Source organism: Cibotium barometz, chromosome 8 (genome assembly GCF_041138505.1).
Source record: "Cibotium barometz isolate CiBa-2024 chromosome 8, ASM4113850v1, whole genome shotgun sequence".
In the NCBI taxonomy this organism is placed as follows: domain Eukaryota; kingdom Viridiplantae; phylum Streptophyta; class Polypodiopsida; order Cyatheales; family Cibotiaceae; genus Cibotium; species Cibotium barometz.
Window position 1 is genome coordinate 21,806,334 of NC_141053.1, and position 20,310 is coordinate 21,826,643.

Sequence of the window (20,310 nt, forward strand, 5' to 3'; positions counted from 1 at the left end):
CTGATGCATATAATTGGGCCTCTCTATGAATGTAATGACCTTCACTTTCATCTTGAAAAATTGTTGCAACATAGGATCAAATGACAAGGTGAAAATAGTTATGATGTGCATGTATGTATGTATGTGCGTATGATGGAGGGTGGAGAAGTTCTAGAAGAGACCATTATGTCAAGCTGCACACGCTCATTTGGTTGCATGTATGCGAACTAATGTGTGCTAAGCACAAGATTCACAAGGAGGTTTCCATACACAAGTTGTTGGAGACTGATAGTGTGCATGGCAGGGAGAGAAGCAAGGATGATGTCTACTTTGAACCATGCATAAGGTGTTCTTCGGAAGGTGTTCTTCGGATCTCTTGGACTTCTCACATTCAACAATATCTATGTATAGCTCTTGCAAAAGCGTAACGAGTGCTTGAGGAGCTTCTTGCTCGACATATGCCCAGCAGGCCCAAGGTGCAGAAGCTATGAATTGTTTTGAATAAATGCTCGACGTATGCCCACTAAGACCAAGGTGTGGAATTTATGAATTATTTTGAAGAAATGCATCATGATGGTCTCTCTCTTGCTTGACATATGCCCAATAAGACCAAGGTGCAGAAGCTATGAATTGTTTTGAACAAATGCATCATGACTACCTCTCTCTAGTGTGCACTATTTGCATAATGTGCCCAATAGGAGGAGGTCAAGGAAAAGTGACCTTTTTTTAATGGTTATACAATGTGAGGGCCTTTGTTTAGACAGTCAATTTCACTTATGTGGGCGGTAGAGGAGCAAGTGATAAGGAAAAACAAATTCCTAATGCAATTTATTTATCAAGGGTTGTTGGACAATGCCTTGGTGGACATACATATTAAATGAATGATGTTTGTAACATTAGAACAAGTGCTCGATGGGCTACAAATTAAGGCTTGCCTCCATGGTATGCATATGGAGGACGGGTTGGGGGACTAGTCATATTAAAATAGCAAAATCTTGGAGGCCACTGTTTCGTTGATATCTCTTCCTTGCCCATAGAGTGTACGGACATGAGGGCACCAACTTTTAATGTCAAATGCTAGAGCTATCCTTTCTTTTCGGTGTTAGATTTTTTTCCCTCTCCACCCAGCAAAAAAAGGAGAGGTCTCCTAAAAAAATCAACACGTAAATTGGTTTTACAACCAATCATCTCGAAATCTAAGCCATTAATTTCAAGGAATTTCAGCCCGTATTTTTTTTTTAAAAGTTGGGCGTTAGGAAGCGGGCTTAGTACCCATGGGACCCCCCTTATCCCACAAAGCAGGGGCAAGCTTCAATCGGTACACAAGGGTAAGGCATCAATCAGGGTAGCCAGCAGGGTATCGGGCTGTAGCTCGGGCTGTAGCTCAGTTGTTAAGGTGTTTCGTTGCCCGTATTTTAAGTGATCTCGAAATCTTAGCCATTAATTTCAAGGCAAGCAAAAATGTCAGCCCGGTGTTTTAAATAAATGTGAGTTGTTAAAAATACAATATTTGTCTTTTTCCATGTCAAATCTACTAAGAGGTTGGTGGGGGATTTTTATGTAAATTTAATAAGAAGGTTACTTTCAAGGATTTTTTTGGGGGGTTTTTTTATTTAATTTCGAGTAGCGAAAAATACACTAAGGATTTAACAAAATAAAAAAGTCAAATTTATCCGCAAAACTGAAATGGAGAGGGCAAGATGTCGGGAACACTGCGTTGAAGCACAGATGGAACCGACGCTGCAGTCGTGTGATATATCTCTGTACATAAGCACATATAACTACATGTAAGGAGGGTTAGTTTGATGATCTTCTCTCTTTGCCATCGCTGTTAGTAATGTTGATTGAAGAGTTGGAAGATGGGGATGCAGCCGGGTTTGTGGCCTCCGGCAATTCCACCACGGAGGCCTTCGAATGTCCCGTTAACTCTCAGCGTCTCGCCGTCAAACTCTTCGTCGGCGCCGGTGCTAGACTCCTCTTTTACCCCACCCTCTTCTACAACGTCGTCCGGAACAAATTCGAAGCAGATTTCAGATGGTGGGATCAGATCGAACAGGTTCGTACCATGATTTTTCAACATTACATCCAATTGAATTTCTATCAAATCATAATTATCAGATCAGATCAGATATTTTCTTTCAACAAAATCATCATCACATCATTAGAACTTAAGTTTCTTTCAAGGAGTGCCCTCATCAAACATAACCATGCAAAAGGACAAGAGAAGCATCAATGTTGAAACTGAAATCCCATGTGTCTTTATAAGTGAGCAAGTTGGGATGCAAGAGGTGGGGGGTTGCCATGCCAAGTGTCTTATTTGTTAATGCGGTACTACGTGATACACTCACATGGGCATGCCATCCAACCATGGAAGGTCAGCTTAACTTAGTCTAAGCTACATGCATGCTGCAAAATCATGTTCCTACTAGCTTTCTAATCAGAAAATTGACCCTGTTTGAGTGCCTAGAAAGACATGAATTTATTCGGATCGATAGATTCAGTCAACATGGAGTGCACATGCACTTCCTTTGAGATGCAGTTTCACACCTATGATATTTATTGATGAGTTTGCTAACAGTGCATGAGGGGGATCACAGTCGAAGGCAACCAATTTTGGAAGAGGGTCCTCTTGCACTGGTTTTGTGGTTCTGTAAGTAGTTCTGGATTTGCAAATGCTCACAACATGGTTCAGCTCCCCAAGGATGAAAGGGCCTATAAAGCATAGTAACAAGAAACTTACCTTCCTAGCCAAAATTGTGGAAACTCCATTTCTCCGGAGGCATTGTTTCCGTTTCCTGTTTCCTAACCTCATCTAAGGATTTTTCCCACACTTTTCACCTGCTAAGTTTTGATTTTGTGCAATTTTCCTTTTTACCTCTTTTAAATCATGATATATTCCAAAGTTTTTTTCATCATCTATTCACATCTACTCTAAAACGTTAAAGACGTGTCGTTTCCTAGCCTTTTCCATTTCCTAGTTTCAAACCATTTTTGTTGCAAGGACATATCCGTGTCCGTTGCATCACCATTGAGACTGCCCCCCCCCCCCCCCCCCCCCCCCCTTAAGTATATTATTGGAGTATTTTAATATGTGGACAAGTTCCAACCACATGAAAGAATGGCTGTAAAACAGAAAAAACAGCAAATAGATCTTGCAAAGAAGCACATGTGCAAAAGAACTGAAGTAGAAAACTTGTTATCTGCTGAAGTAGAGCACGAGGGCTGCCCGTAGGTGCATACAACCAACAGCAATAGCTGAATAATGATGTGCTAATGATGCTAACCCAAGCCACCTATTTATAGGTTGGACAAGAGCTGGTCGGCCAGCATAAAAACAGTGGGCTGGCCGACTATGCAAAAAATACTAGAATAATGTCTAAAAAATAGACAAAAATAGCAAAAAAATATCTAAAATAAGATGAATGCATGGCCTCATAAATCTGGCCAGATACAGCATGAAATATGCACATATATGCCCAATCTGGAGATGATAATGCCAACACCTCCTCTTCAGCGCCAGATGGGCGGACCAACTGTAGAAAGATCTCCAAAGAAGCTCGAGGGAGCGGTTTGGTGAAGAGGTCAGCAAGATTGTCCTTAGTGGAACAGTACTCAAGTGGAAGAAGACCTAGCTCAATCCAATCCCGAACAAAATGATAGTGAACCTCAATGTTTTTGGAGCGGCCATGTATCACAGGATTCTGAGCTAAAGCAATGGCACTCTGAGAATCCGAGAAGATGACAACAGGGGAGTCATCTGCACAACATAAATGCTCCAAAATTTGATGTATCCATAATGCCTCGGTTGCGGAGAGAATATAGGATTTGTACTCAGCCTCGGTAGAAGAAGCAGCAACTGTCCTCTTTTGAGATTTCCAAGAGACCAATCCTGTGTCAAGCATGAAACAATATCCCGTAGTAGATCTCCGAGTATCAATGCAACCAGTCCAATTAGCATCCGTAAAGCCCATCAAAGAAGAACCACTAGAATACGTGATGCCATAATCTGATGTGCTACGAAGATACCGAAGCACTCTCAAAGCTGCCTGCCAATGAGATCTCCGAGCTGCTGAAGAGAACTGGCTGAGTACGCTCATAGCATAAGAGAGATACGGTCGGCTGTTGACAAGATAAAGCAAGGAGCCAACTAACTGCCGGTATTCTGTGGAATCCACCAAAGGTGTATCATCCTCCTCAGACAATTTCGCATTGGGATCCATAGGACAAGAGAGAGGAGAGCAATCTGTCAAACCATAAGTTGCAAGCAACTTCTTCACATATTTCTCCTGGGAAATGAAGATGCAATCATTTCTCTGCCAAACCTCCAGACCAAGAAAATAATGAAGTAAGCCAAGGTCCGTCATCTCAAACGTGAGGGAAAGTTGAGACTGAACTTGAGTGACCAACTCAATCTGTGAGCCTGCAAGAATGAGGTCATCAACATAAAGCACAATGATGCATATATCCCCATCAGAAAGAAGCACATAGAGGTTTGGATCTGCATATGACCTCTCAAAACCAAGAGATAACAAGAAAGCATCAATCTTTTGATACCAAGCACGAGGTGCTTGTTTGAGACCATAAAGAGCTTTCTTCAACAAGTAAACATGGTCCTCGTGTCCTTGAATCACAAAACCAGGAGGCTGCTCCACATAAACTTCCTCCTCTAAATCATTGTTCAGAAAGGCAAATTTAACATCCATTTGGAACACAGGCCATCTGAAACGAGCAGCCAAAGCCAAAACAATACGAATGGAAGTAAACCTGGCTGTAGGAGCAAATGTCTCATCAAAGTCCTCACCGGCCTTTTGAGCATATCCACGAGCAACAAGACGGGCCTTGTACTTATCCAAAGTACCATTTGCATGAAACTTGACTTTGAAGATCCATTTGACACCGATGACTCGTCGATGTAAAGGCCGTGGTACTAAATCCCATGTATGATTCCTCTCAATAGAGGACATCTCGGCTTCCATAGCATGTCGCCACTGTGGTTGGGCAAGGGCCTCCTCTGGAGATTCGGGCTCATCGATCGTCTGCAAAGTACTCATAAGAGCATAATTCACTGTGGGAGTGGGAACCCGAGAAGATCTCCTCAGACCGGATGAAGAAGTAGAGACCTGGTCATGCAACTGACTGTTAGAAAGGCCAGAATCTCAAAGTAATTGCTGGACCCAACGGCCCTCCTCACAAATGCAGAAGAGGAAGTATCCGCAACTGTAATGGACGTACCCGGGGCAGCCGGGGATGAAGAAGGGACGTCCGAGCGCGTAGGAGATGATGTAGAGGCTGTCCAGACTGGCTGAGAAGTTTCGGAAGATGGTCCAGCACTCTGTATGGGGCTGGAAACAGCAGAAACCTGGGGCTGAAACAGTAGCAACAGCGGTGAATCGCTGCCGAAGTCACCGGAGGCACAGGGGGTGATGAAGTGCCTGATGGGAGCAAAGAAAATTCACCGATATCGGGCGGAAATGGATCAATATCCTCAGAAAACTGCATGGGTGAAGAGGAATCAAATCCAAAGAGGGTCTCATCAAAGCGAGCATCACGAGATATGATGATGTCCTCCAACGCAGGATCCCAAAAGCGGTATCCTTTTGACTTCGAACTATATCCTGTAAAGATCATCCTCTTCGACTTCGGGGAAAGTGTAGTCCTCTTTTGACCTGGCACATGTATAAACGTAACACAACCGAAAACTCTTAAGTGTGAGACGGAGGGCTTATGTCTAGAAAACGCCTCCTCTGGTGTCTTCCCATCGACCGCCTTTGTGAGAGAGCGATTGATGAGATAAACTGAGGTAGCCATAGCTTCAGCCCAGAAAGAGGGAGGAAGACTCGCATGATGCAAGAGGGATCGAGCCATCTCCTTCACCGTTTGGTTCTTCCGCTCCACTACTCCATTTTGCTGAGGAGCATAACGAACAGTCGTCTGCCGCTGGATGCCTTTAGAAGTAAGAAACTCATCAAAAGGTTCAAACTCACCACCGTTGTCAGCTCGTAAGAATGAAACTTTGCTTTGAGATTGGTTCTCAACCATTGGAAGCCAAGACCTAAAATTGGCAAATGCATCAGATTTGCGTGCCAAGAAACACACCCATACCTTCCGTGTGAAGTCATCCACCAAGAGCATATAATAACGGGCCCCGCCAAGGGACTCAACCTCCATAGGGCCAGCCAAGTTTGCATGGATCAACTCAAGTCTCCGAGTAGCTCTATGTGTAGCCTCTTCTGAAAAGGACTCCCTGTGGCCTCTTCTGAAAAGGACTCCCTGTGATGTTTCCCCATCATGCAAGAGGAACAAATGTGTGGGAGAGCTCTCAACTCTGGAAGTCCACTAACAAGCTGCTTGGAATGAAGCTTTTGTAGAGTGGCAATAGGCACATGACCAAAACGTGAATGCCACAAAGAAGTATCTACAATAGAAACTAAGGCATGGGAGGGAGAGAAAAGCTGATGAAGATGAGATTCCAAGGAAGAAATCTGAGAAGAGAAGTTGGTGATCTTGTAGAGGCCTTCATCATGAACACCATTAGCCACAACGGTAAGAGTCCTCCGATCAATCACCTCATCATCGAAATAAATGCCAAGTCCCTTCTGAGCAGCCATGTTCACTGAACACAAATTCTTCGAAATACGTGGCACATGTAAAACATCATGTAAAGTACCAGAGGAACCAAAAGAAATGTTACCAACTCCTTGGATAGGTAAGGAGGAGTCATCTCCAATGCGTACATAAGAAGAAAGTGGCTTGTAATCCTCCATAATGTGGGAATGTTTGGCCATATGTGCCGAAGTGCCGCTATCACCAATCCACTCAATTTCTTCATGTGTGGCACTCACCTCTGCATGAGAAGTGATCTCTGTGACCACAAGGAAGGAATCCTGTGAAGAAACGGGAGAATCTGTAACTACCATGTATGCCACTTTGGCATTGCCCTCCTCTAGAACCTTGTCCTTGCCTTTGTCCTTGGAATCTTTGTCAGCATCTTTGGAGGTGTCCTTGGCTTTGTACTTGGCTTTGGCGGCTTTGGAATCATTACTCTTTGCAAAACACCGAGCCTCTGTATGGCCAGACCTGCCACAATAGCCACACTCCTCTTCTTTGGAACCTTTGGATTCCTTAGAATCCTTGCTTTTGCCCTTCTCGCTTTTGTTGTTGTTGCCTCCTTTGAACTTGCCCTTACTTTGGGCAACAAAAGCAGAATGTGTCTTCCCTTTACCTCTCAATAAACATTTGTCATGTAAGTAAGTCACAACTTCCTCAAAAGAGGGTAGAGGCTCACGGAAGTGGATGTGATCTTTGAAAGAGTCAAAGGATGATGGTAGCTTACCAAGCAGTTTATGGATCGGGTTGTTGATCGAGCTCCCATACTCCTCAAGCTGCCTCTTGATCCTTGTGAATTCCCCAATCTTATCAATGATATTATCTGAGTCACTGATGGTAATCTTCTCAAGATCTGCCTCCAACTTAGCAATCTTCACGGAAGATACTTTCCCGAACCTCCTCTGAATCTCATTCCACATCTGATTGGCATCACTCCGGGAAGATATGAATTGCGCTTGGATAGATGGTGTCATACAATGGATGATGATGAGACGGGCCTGTGCATCCAAAACTCCACAAAACGTGGGATCCACCAAGTGAGGAGTGGTGATAGAGGGCCACACACCTGCTCCTTCAAGAAGCAATTGCGTATAAAACGACCAAGTATGGTAGTTGGTGAAGACAAAACAGGGTTAGGGTTAGGGTTTACAGAAAGCAAACAGGCGTGGAAATCAAGGTGAAGGAGTGAACACGACTGCTGTACTCTTCAATGAATGAAAAAAGTAAAGTACAAGCCACATGATAGTGACCCCTAAAGGATAAGTGTTCACATGACCGGCCATAAATGTGCCGGGTGGACCAAAACACTTATAAACTGCATATAAGTGAAAATGAACTAAACTGGGGGAAAAAACCTCCACTAACTGAAGTAAAAAGTGCCCCAGTAACCTACTGATGATCACTAGCACTCCTCTGGGTGCATACACAGCATAAAACCCAACAAACCCCCCTGGAGTGATATGTGATCACTGTACATCATCCACCAAAAGGAAACAAATTCAAAGCATTGCGGAATGCTTCAAATTTCGGACGTGGTAATGCCTTGGTGAAGATGTCTGCCACATTCTGATCTGTAGGACAGTAGATCAGAGTGATATCTCCTGCCTGGAGTCTCTCCCGAACAAAATGATAGTGAATCTCAATGTGTTTCGTGCGAGCATGAAACACAGGATTCCTGGCCACAGCAATGGCACTCTGACTATCAGTATAGATAGGTATAGGCTCCTCCACTGAAATATCCATATCAGTCATAAGACGACGCAGCCAAACACACTCAATAGTAGTAGTGTAGGCTGCTCTGTACTCTGCCTCACAAGACGAAGTGGCCACTGTGGTCTGTTTCTTGCTTAGCCAAGAAATGCATGAAGCGCCAAGGAAGAAACAATTTCCACTAGTGGAATGTCTGGTATCAAAATCACCAGCCCAATCTGAATCACTGTAAGCATGTAACTGCATGTCACCCCCCTCAGGATAAAGCAACCCAAGAGACAAGGTACCCTGCAAATAACGGAATACACGCTTCACAGCTTGCCAATGTGACAACCGTGGGCTGTGCATGAATCTGCTCAACTGAGAGACTGCATACTGAATATCTGGCCTTGTATTACACAAGTAAATGAGGCACCCAACAGCCTGAGCATATGCAGTGGCATCAAAGGAAACACTGTCATCTTGTAGTGACAGTTTCATCCCTGGCTCCATAGGAGTACTAATAGGCTTGCAATCCTGAAATTTAAACTTCTCCAGAAGTTTAGCAACATAACGTGATTGCAACAACCCAATGCCTCTGTTATCCTGCACAAACTGTATGCCCAAATAGTAATGTACAAGGCCCAAGTCAGACATGTCAAATGTCTGTTGCAGTATCTCTTTAAATGCTGCAATTTTGTCATCATTTGATCCCATGAGCAAGAGATCATCCACATAAAGACTGATGACCAGCAGATCTGTCTCTTCTTTCTTCACATACAAAGTGGTCTCTAATGGACTGTTCACAAATCCCTGAGTGAGTAGAAAAGCATCTATTTTTGCATACCAAGCTCGTGGAGCTTGTTTCAAACCATACAAGGCCTTTTTCAGCCTGCATACTTTCCCCTCATGACCATGTTCTGCAAATCCCATGGGCTGAAATACATAAACTTCCTCCTCGAGGTCCCCATGAAGGAATGCAGTCTTTATGTCCAACTGGTGAACAACCCAACCACGATGTGCAGCCAATGCAATGACACACCTAAGTGTCGACATACGGGATGTAGGAGCAAATGTCTCCTCATAATCAATGCCCTTCTTCTGTGCATAGCCCTTTGCAACTAGACGGGCTTTGTACCTGTCAATGGATCCATCTGCATGTCTTTTCAACTTATAGACCCATTTAGTACCAATGGCTTTCTTGCCTTTGGGCAGATCAACCAAATCCCATGTTTGATTCTTTTTAATAGAATCAATTTCATCCTGCATGGCTTTGTTCCAATGCACATTATCTCGTGCATCCACAAATGAATCAGGCTCATCATCATCCTGTAAACTGGCTGCCATAACCAGATTCAAATCCATGATGTGTGCATGCTCATTGGTCCTTGTCTCCCTACGAGTACGACCAGCAAGAGGACCTTCTAAATGGCTGTCCTGTAATGTCCTCAAATACCATCTAGGTATATGTCTGACCTGTGGTGCCTGCTGTCCCATATTTGGTTCAGCTTCTGGCTCATTTGGCTGCTGAATTTCTGCACCACCTACATCATTTGCTGGCTGTCCAGTACCCTCATGAGTTGGATCACCAACTGTGGAATGAAACTCCATGGGTAGTAGACCTTCAAACACATCATTTTCAGCCTGATTTGCCTCATAACCAGCCATGGATAATTCTGATTTTTCATCAAAAATCACATCCCGACTGATGAATATCTTCCTGGATAGTGGGTCATATAACCTGTAGCCCTTGCTCTCACGGCTATACCCAACAAAAATGCATTTTGTGGCTTTATCATCAAGCTTCCTCCTCAACTCTTTGGGTATGTGTGCATAAGCAAGACACCCAAAGATACGAAAATGCGATACAGAAGGCTTGCGGCCATGCCAAGCCTCAAAAGGAGTAATAGAAACCAATGCCTTTGTGGGACATCGATTTTAAAATATGACAAGCACACATTACTGCTTCCACCCAAAAGATATGTGGTAGTCTTTTTGCCTTTAGCATACATCTGGCCATCTCCATGAGTGACCGATTTTTCCTTTCTGCAACCCCATTCTGCTGTGGAGTGTAAGGAGTAGTATACTGATGTTTTATACCTCTACTCCCAAGAAAGGAATTCAGCACATGTGACATATATTCCCCCCCTCGGTCAGAACGGAGAGTCTTCACCTTGCATCCTGACTCTGTCTCAGCAAGTGCTACAAAGGCCAAAAATGCATCATATACCTGTGATTTCTGTGTCAAAGGATAGACCCAGCATATACGAGAGAAGTCATCTATAAATGTTGCAAAATAAAAGCAACCACCTAATGACTTCGTCTGCATGGGACCACAAAGATCACTGTGTATAAGTTGCAACTTTGCAGTTGCTCTTAGAGCCTGATCACGTGGGAAGGAAAACCTGTGCATTTTTCCCAAAATACATCCTTCACAAATGTGATCTGGAGGCTTCTCCATGAGAGGTAGATCTGTAAACATATTATGTCGCTGCATAAGCATAAGACTACCAAAATTTACATGCCCCATGCGAGCATGCCATAACTCCGCATCAACCATAGCTGGAGTAAGAGTGAATGCATGATAAGCAGACTGATCCACTGGCTGAAATGCATCCAACTCATAAAGTCCATGACATAATGTACCAATAAGCATCAAGGTCAAGGCATTTGCTTTGTCTCTGACCATGCATTTATCATCATCAAAGTGGACTTGCATTCCACAATGTGCTAAAGAAGAAATGGACAACAAATTCTTCTTTATCCCTGGTACATATAAGGCATCTTTAAGGCGGAGAATGGAGCCATCAATGGCTGTAAGCTGAATCTCCCCAATGCCACACACTGGATATGAAGCATTGTTGGCACACTGAACAGTTTTGCCAACAGGGGCAGGGCCAACATGACTAAACAAATCCCTGCGAGATGTGATATGCTTTGAGGCACCACTATCAAAATACCAAGTACATGCATGCTCTATCATACTGAGTGCCTGTGAAGACCAAGAGGCATCATAGCTGCATGTATAGAAACAGTAATCCCTGTCCTCAACAAAAGAAGCAGTCTCTGGAGGAGCTTTAGGAGCATCATTAACAGACATCCCAGCTTCCTTTGCCTTCTCTTTGGCAATCCTCTTCCTACATTCCGTGATGTAGTGACCTGGCTTCTTACAGTAATGACATTTGCCCTTCTTCTTGGGCTGTCCATCACCTTTCTTGGTATCCTGTGAAGAACCACCATCACCTGAATTTTGATTTGCACTCTTTGGCTGAGATTTCCCTTTCCCCTTTTGACCTGTAGTAAATGCTTGTTCAGCATTTGTGTTCATATTCATATTCTTCCTCATTTGCTCCTCTTGTAGTAAGAGAGCAACAAGTTCCTGATACTTGAGGGGTTCAACAGCATTTCTCATGCTGAGGTTCAAAGAGGCATGGAAAGCCAAGTAAGATCTTGGCAAAGAGTGCAAGATGGTGGACACAAGCTGTGTCTCAGGAATAATCTCATCCACATTGATGAGTTGCTCTCTCAAATCCTGCAGCTTGTTTAAGTGGCTAGACATATCATCTCCTTCATTCATCTTCTGATTTTCCAGCTCTCTTTTCAAAAATGAGATCCTAGCTTTATTACGAGCAGCATACATTTGCTCCAAAGTCACCCATGCATTCTGTGAAGAGCCAGCTGAACGAATATGAGGTATAATGGACCTCTGAACTGACAATGCAATGAGTGACAAAGCTTGTGCATCCCTGGCATCCCATGTCTTTTGAGCATTTGTTCTCTGAACAGGCAATGGCTGTCCTGGAGCCTGTACCTGTTGTCCTCGTCCACGAGCACCCCCTTGGGGAGGAGTCTCTGGAGCCAATGGACCTGGACGTGGTTCATCACCACTAACAAAATCCCAAAGACTTTTTGCCACAAGCACATTTTTCAGCATAAAACTCCATAAGGAGTAGTTCGTGCCATCCAATTTGTCTTCCTTAGACAAATATGTGAATACATCACTTTGCTGCTGTTGATTTGCCATTATGCTTTACGCACAATGTTGTACCTGTTTAGCAAAAAACTCAATAGCAAAAACCCTGATAACAACTGTACTCCACTGAATACAGTTTACCCAAATCTGCCTGCACTCTCAATCCTCTGAATGTGCAGCTTAATGCACCAATGACTGAGTAGAGCAGCAAATGGCGTACACAATGCCAAAATGCCCCAAAAATGCCCAAATTTGCTGCACCCAAACTGTGCAAAAAATCTGTATATTTTCTTGCTAGAAAATCTGCCTGTTGTGCCTGTAGAATTTCACAGAGAGAATAAAAATGCCCAAAACTCAAAACCTGTAATGCTTACCAGCTGAGATAAGAGTTGATTGATGTACTCGTAGACTGTTGTACTGTGCAGGTACTTTACGAAACCAGTCCTCTGTAAGCAAGCAGGTACAGTACGGATACTGAGGCGACCACAGTACTGCAGGTTCAGTCAGCGCTGAAGGCGTACGGCTGCGCAAGTGATAGTAGGCACTGTCGGGTCTGCAGGCGGCGTGTTGTAGTACTGTTGGCGCTGAAGGCGTAGGCGTACGGTGGCTGGTACACGTGCGCTGTACACGTGCGCTCAAGTTATAGGCGGCGTACTGACTAATGCAGTACCCGACTGAAGGCGACCAGGTACGGGCTGCAGGCGCAGAGTATATCTGACGGCGCACAAGTGTACGGGCTGAAGGCCAACTGGAGGCGACTAGACACGGGCAGGAGGAGCACACGTACAGCTGAAGGCGGCGTAGGCTTGGTGTACGGGCAGCATATGCTGAAGCCGGCGCTTGACTGAGTGTTCGTATACTGTACGGGCAGCAGCAACAAATGTGCGGGTGGTGTTGAGCAAAGCTTCAAAGGCTCTGATACCAATTGAAGACAAAACAGGGTTAGGGTTAGGGTTTACAGAAAGCAAACAGGCGTGGAAATCAAGGTGAAGGAGTGAACACGACTGCTGTACTCTTCAATGAATGAAAAAAGTAAAGTACAAGCCACATGATAGTGACCCCTAAAGGATAAGTGTTCACATGACCGGCCATAAATGTGCCAGGTGGACCAAAACACTTATAAACTGCATATAAGTGAAAATGAACTAAACTGGGGGAAAAAACCTCCACTAACTGAAGTAAAAAGTGCCCCAGTAACCTACTGATGATCACTAGCACTCCTCTGGGTGCATACACAGCATAAAACCCAACAGTTGGTAGCAGTCAGCTTCATGGAATCACTCACTCGAGGGGGTGAATAGGATGGCACATGGGAAGGGGTCGGGATGAGGGTTTGTGGGAGGGTATTGAATTTAGGATTGGGGATGATTGTTCAGCCGAGGGAGAGTTTCTCACAAAGTGATATTGTCACATGCGGAAGCGCTGTGTGTAACTACACTGGCTGGGTGTCCTTGGTCACCGTCTCGTGAACAATATGTGTGTCAACACGTAAAATGTAATAGCCACAATGCACAAAACAACTGAAAGACACATCATTGCACAAGATAATCTGCAAAGACAAGCACTGCACAGTACCCCCCCCCCCCCTCCCTTCAATACTAAAATATATTATCGGAGCATTTTAATCTCTGTACAAGTTCCAGCCAGATAATCCAATGTAAATGCAAATATGAGGACAAGTTTCCCAAACAAGAGTAGTGTCGGAGTAGATTGTCGATGTTGGCTCAAACACCTAAAGGGGAGCGAACGCAAAACTATCGTTCCGAGACCGCACACGTACAGGCGCTCTCGTACTAGAGCCTAGCTCACCCTCGTAGAAACCATGGCTCAAGTCTCTTTGGTGCAAGTACACAAACATGTACATGCACACAAACAAGTACAAGTACACGAATAGGTACTAGTAAAGTGGTTTCCAATAGCAGGTACTCAAACAGGTACATGTGGAGCTGGATCACAGCAAATACACCCGGTACTGTTACATGCGGAAGCTCTGGAGTCTTCTTTCAGCCCTAAACACCATCTAGAACATGCTGATGCAAAAATGCAAACAGAAGAGAGAGTAGAGAGAGAGAGATAGCTGGAAATTCAGTATATCATATGGTACAACAAGGTACATGAATCCTTGCAGCCATGGGCTGCCTTCTGGAAAAGGTAGAAAACCCTAACTCTAGTCCTATATCTAGACCCACACCCAAGAGGGAGTGAATGGTCAAAACGATCAGCAAACATGCCTTTTATAGGCCTTGGACAAACTAGAGATCTGGCCAGCCGCCTGGACACTAATTTCATCATTGAAGTTACTTGACCTGTTTTACTGCAGCCAACAGCCTCTTCATGCATTCCACTCAGCCGACAGGTCTTCTTGTCCACTTTAGTCCATCCCTTGCCATAACTTGCACATCAATGCTCCAAAATCCCGATTCTATTTGGTTCTTAATCCTTCTTTATCTGGCTGCACTCTAGGATTAGTCCTGAGATTAGCATGTACATGTGCATGCACATGACATCCCCCTCTACTAAACTTGATGACAGGATTCCAATCTGTTTCTTGGATGATTGTCATAATCCCATTCTATTCCTGGAGTCCCCTTGTCATCCTTCCTACTCTGGCAACCTTTTCACTAAATACCCGGCATGGTCTCCAAATCCACTCTAATTCTTAAGAAGATCTATGCATTTGTTCCATCCAGTCCCCATCCGTTCCTTCCCTGTCTCTGAACACTGTCTTGGTCTTCATTCCTAAGAAATGAGTCTGGCACTCTCACTTCACCCCTTGGAGGATCATCCTCCCTTGGAGCCATTGCCCGAAAGCCTTTCCCGATTCACAGAACTGCCATCCCATTTGGGCTTTGTGGAACACCACCAACCAACCTCTTGGGAGTTCTTCTTGGTCTTGTGTTCCTTGCCTTGGGCCTCGTACTTGTGCACTTTCCTGTACCTTGTACCTTGTACCTTGGACCTGTACACCTTCATATGGGACTGATTTAGGGTTTAGCCTTGCTGAGCATGATGCTCTGATACCAATGCTACATGCGGAAGCTCTGGAGTCTTCTTTCAGCCCTAAACACCATCTAGAACATGCTGATGCAAAAACGCAAACAGAAGGGAGAGGAGAGAGAGAGAGAGAGAGAGAGAGCTGGAAATTCAGTATATCATATGGTACAAAAAGGTACATGAATCCTTGCAGCCATGGGCTGCCTTCTGGAAAAGGTAGAAAACCCTAACTCTAGTCCTATATCTAGACCCACACCCAAGAGGGAGTGAATGGTCAAAACGATGAGCAAACATGCCTTTTATAGGCCTTGGACAAACTAGAGATCTGGCCGTGTTGGTCAGCCCGCCTGGACACTAATTTCATCATTGAAGTTACCCGACCTGTTTTACCGTAGAGCCAACAGCCTCTTCATGCATTCCACTCAGCCGACAGGTCTTCTTGTCCACTCCAGTCCATCCCTTGCCATAACTTGCACATCAATGCTCCAAAATCCTGGTTCTATTTGGTTCTTAATCCTTCTTTATCTGGCTGCACTTTAGGATTAGTTCTGAGATTAGCATGTACATGTGCATGCACATGACAGGTACAGTAGATGGAATGTGATATTCAGCAGGTTCAAGAAGATGTACAGCTGGGACAAGAGGTATAGATGGTACGGCTAGTACAACAGTCGGTGCAGCAGGAACTATTGTTAGTACAGCAGGTACAGTAGGGTTCTCAGCTAGAACAGCACAGTAGGGTTTCTAGCAAGTAGGGTTTTCAGCTGTACGGCAGCCAGCAAGAGGCCTGAATGATAGTCGACTTGTAGATGAGCAGCAGGGAGAGATGCGCCAGCCTCCAAATAGTGCAAGAGAGAGAGGCAGTCGTGTGCATGGTTGGTGGGCAGGAGGGGGAGGGGTCCAACCCCTGTGTGCCACGTGGCACAGCCCCACTTCAAACCAAGGTGGGCACCTACACTTATGTGTTTACATGGTCAAAAGGATGCCCACATGTTGGGCTGACATAACCTGCATCCCTTGGGCAGGCCCGGGATGCAGAATCTGTGTACCCATTGCCGAGGAACTCAATATCGATGATGCACCCCTGCTTGCTGACAAGGTCGGCTGGCAGCATGTCTTGAATCTGCCCACAAGTGGGTCTGCTGTTAAGGAATTTGCACACCAAGGTCTAGGGAGGTCAAGGAAGAGGATGAGAGCTGAAGGTCGACAAAAACTGGCAGTTGAGGGTGGTGGCCTTGGCTAGGGAAGATTAAGCGGCTGCCATGGAGTTTAGGAGAAAGATCGGAGTGGCGTGTGCAGCTACCACGTGAAGAACAGGCGCTAGCTGTGGAGTTTTGTGAAGTGGGGCAAAAAACAGAGGGGAGGCGGGGTTGGTTTCTCATGGCAAGCCGGGCTTGTCCAGCTCTTGTGGGGATTGTTATCTTTTGCAAGTCTGGATTAGATGTTATTGAAGTTTGATCAAGTTCTCCTCTCTAACTTGCTTTTTTTTGCTCAGTTTGAAGTTTAATTGAGGTCTCCTGTCTAACTCGGTTGTTTTCTTTGCTCAGTTCTTACTTCTAGGTGCGGTTCCATTTCCTAAAGATGTTTGCCGCCTGAAGAATCTTGGAGTTGAGGCAGTCATAACGTTGAATGAGTCATATGAAACACTAGTATCATCGTCTCTGTACGAGGTCCTCTCTCTCTCTGTGTGTGTGTGTGTGTTGGGGGGGTTACGCATCAGGTTCTCAATCGAGAGCAGGTCCCATTCCGGCACTTCGGTGCCGTCATATGGATCATATATGGTCTGTTGGCTTTGCTATGATGTTAAAACGACACTTCCTCCTCCTCTTATGACTGCTGCATGCAGAATCATGGTTAAATTTTCAGTGGACCAAGTACTTTGTATCTATGTTTTTGTTTAAAATGTAATTGCAGTTTGACTTTCATTGCAGAGTCAAATGATCATGCACCTTGTGATTCCTACTCGCGACTATCTTTTTGCACCATCTTTTGATGATATCCAATGTGCTGTTGACTTCATCCATGGTGAGGATTTGAAAGAAAATCTTATTAATGGTGTCTGCGGACACCCTCTGTTGTTATATGCTACTCGTTTTGGTGGCAGTCCTTTGCAGAGGCTCTTTACATCTAAATGCTTCTTATTTTTGTTGCCAGAGAATGTAGAACAGAGGAAGACTACCTATGTGCATTGCAAAGCTGGGCGTGGTAGAAGCACAACCGTTGTCCTCTGTTACTTGGTAAGAAAACTTACGTACACTGGTTTTCTTTTGGAATATATGCCAGCTTCGACGCTTTCAGTAGGATGATAAATGGGCTTCATATTTGGCATTTGTTGAAAAGGTGAAGTATAGAGGAATGACGCCATTCAATGCGTTTCACTACGTTCGTTCCAAAAGACCTCGTGTCCTATTGGCAGCTTCCCAGTGGAAGGTTTTCCCCTTTGATTTCTTGCAACACTTATAGTTCATTTATATCACAACTAAGGTTCAGAGTCTTAACAAAAAATAATGAGTTTGAAAATGCAGGCTGTTCTACAGTATAGCGAGTACCAGCACCAGCACTTTGAAAAGAAAGCCATGGCCCCGTTTTTCCCCATATCACAAAGGTGGCCAATATACAAGAAATTACGAGTTGGTGATGATGGTGAGGTGGCGATGCTGAGTCAGTGTGACACATATTGCTGTGGAGAATTGCCTGTTCTCGTGACTCTATCGGATCTTGAGGGATACAAGGACATACAAGATGCCAGCTTTATTGGGAATGAGTTCCGAGGCAACTTAGGATTGGTGTACAAAGTGGGTATAATGACAGCAAAGGGTGTCATTGGAGTCGCCAAAGCCTCAGCAACGTTAGCCAGATTGTCATACATATGGCTTGGCTACCAAACAGGGAAGCAGGCTTTCAATATGACTCTGACATGTGGTGCTTTGTCAGATGCTAACAGCCAGTCCTCTGTTGCACATCAGCCTATGGTTTCTCTTACTGTTTGCCAGCAAGGACTAGTGGAATGCTAGCCTGCACCTTGTGAAAAAGCGAATCTGATTTGTGAAGTGTAATAGCTAACATGATATTTGTACATGCTTGAAGGTTTTGACTTCTTTTAAAGAACAAAACATGAAGTTGACAGGATGTGCAGCTTCTTTTTTTCTCATGATCATGGAGCCCAAAGGTCTCCTGACATGGAAATGTACTGTTAATGAAATGGACAGCAATGCTTTTGGGCGTGGTTTATTCAATGTTTTGTCCATCTTATCATCAGCAAAATTATGTGCTTGACAATGTTTAGGTACAAAAGACTGTCTAATGCTAGGCATATTTTGCATCCTATGGTAGCTCTCTGGTCTTGTTTACTTAACCTCTTTGTATCCAATGTGTTAGTATGTTGAATGATTTTTTTATTTGTTATATAAGACTAGACACTTCAAAACTATGCCAGTGTGCTCTAGCCAGAGTGGAAAATTTTTGGCCTGCCAATGCACATCCTTGGAACCTGAATATAATTAATGTCTCAATTTAAAAAAAAGAGATCACCAAAGCTTCTTGAAAGAGATCTGCAGCTACTGTGAGCTGACTTAATTGCACCATGTAAGGTTGCCACTGAGGCCGTAAATATGCTGTCATTTTTGTTTCCATGCCTCCATGGAATTGGGAAGCTTTCCTTGCAGAAAAAGTTTTGGAAGCAAAAAAAGTTCATAAAGAAATGTTGGCGGCAAAATTTCTTCTCTAGAAAGAAGAGGGTTTGGGGCTAGCAAACCATAGCCCCTCCCCCTCCTTCCTTTGTGGTACTGTCCTTCGTGGCAGTTGCAGCCTTTATCTTTTCCTGTCTCCTTTGTGTGTGTCAAGTCTCAATTATTCTTTGTCTTGTAAAACACTATGGAGACAACCAAGTTGGTATGGGGCCTTGAAGTCACATTTGTCTTACCATTTTTCTTTGAAAAGGTATGGGTCCTTGAAGTTAAAATTGCAGTCTGTCTTGTAACTACTCTAGAGATAAAACAATATTTTAGTTTTCTTTGAATTAGTGTGGGGCCAATGTCACAATTGTACTAGTTTTTGTAGCTTCTTTTAAGACTACCAGTATTTTAGTTTTCACTACTTTCAAGACTACCACTTTGAAGATTGCCAATAATTTAATTTTCTAACTACATGATTAATCTTAGGCATTGTTATCAATGTTGCTTTAAAAAAAAGAAAAGTTGATATTTTTAATCAAATTGCATTTCCACTTTATGCTTGTATGGCCTTATTTGCATGTTTTGTAAGATTTAAGTAGTTGTTCATTTTTGGAGAAATAAAACAAAAATTGAAAGTATATTATTTTCACTTTCATATAAGTTACCTCAATTTAAGTACGGTGAAGTGACTTGAACTAAGACGGCACTAATGCCAAAACGTCTTATCATACACCAAGTTGTCTCTACATCTAACCTCACTCATTATATTGAGTAAGTCCATCTCGTATTGAGCATTTAATCTCCCTCTGAATAGGGGTCTCAATAAGTTGGCTTGGCAACTAGCTAATGCAATGTAGCATATCCACCTTATGATCTGTTGCTTAGAAACATACTTAAACTCTATTTTAACTAGTGAAACTTCTTGAGTCTATCATTGTTGGATAAACAAACATCTATCATTCTTAGTCTTGTTAATGCATAGTCTTCATTCAATGTGAGTTGAAAAGATAAAGTGAAAAGTCTAGCATTTGTGGTGGGCTCTTGCCGTAGTGACTATGTAACCTCAACAATCGGGAAAAGAAAAGAAAAGGAAAGAATTGATACTCTAACTTTTGCTAGGCCTATAGTAGACGCCTCATTGTGATGGACAACCCTACATACGTTAGTGGCAAGTCCATGATGCTTGACCTAAATGATTTACCACCAACCAAAAGGTAACTGAAAGGTAATTTGGTTATGTCAAGGGATGAGTGCTTTGTCCAACAGGGTGGATGCATGATAAACACTTTTTAGGGCAAGGTAATTTGGTTATGTCAAGGGATGAGTGCTTTGTCCAACAGGGTGGATGCATGATAAACACTTTTTAGGGCCCCGTGGGTGTGTGTGTGTGTGTGT

General features: G+C 43.8%; 1 protein-coding gene across 1 annotated transcript; it reads left to right on the forward strand.

Moving 5' to 3' along the window:
• The first annotated feature begins 1,668 nt into the window (after window positions 1-1,668).
• On the forward strand, window positions 1,669-18,477 carry LOC147636037 (phosphatidylglycerophosphate phosphatase PTPMT2-like). Its single transcript, XM_086801483.1, has 6 exons — window positions 1,669-2,035; window positions 16,789-16,911; window positions 17,173-17,266; window positions 17,396-17,478; window positions 17,582-17,671; window positions 17,767-18,477. The coding sequence occupies exons 1-6, from the start codon at window positions 1,817-1,819 to the stop codon at window positions 18,253-18,255; spliced, it is 1,098 nt and encodes a 365-aa protein (XP_086657609.1). The 5' UTR covers window positions 1,669-1,816; the 3' UTR covers window positions 18,256-18,477.
• The last annotated feature ends 1,833 nt before the right edge of the window (window positions 18,478-20,310 follow it).

Excerpts from the sequence above, each read along its gene's own strand:
- LOC147636037 (XM_086801483.1), top strand. The coding sequence starts at position 1,817 with ATGTTGATTGAAGAGTTGGAAGATGGGGATGCAGCCGGGTTTGTGGCC. Across the intron at positions 2,036-16,788 it reads GGTGGGATCAGATCGAACAG|TTCTTACTTCTAGGTGCGGT; the intron begins GTTCGTACCATG and ends TTCTTTGCTCAG. Across the intron at positions 17,672-17,766 it reads TGGCAGCTTCCCAGTGGAAG|GCTGTTCTACAGTATAGCGA; the intron begins GTTTTCCCCTTT and ends TTGAAAATGCAG.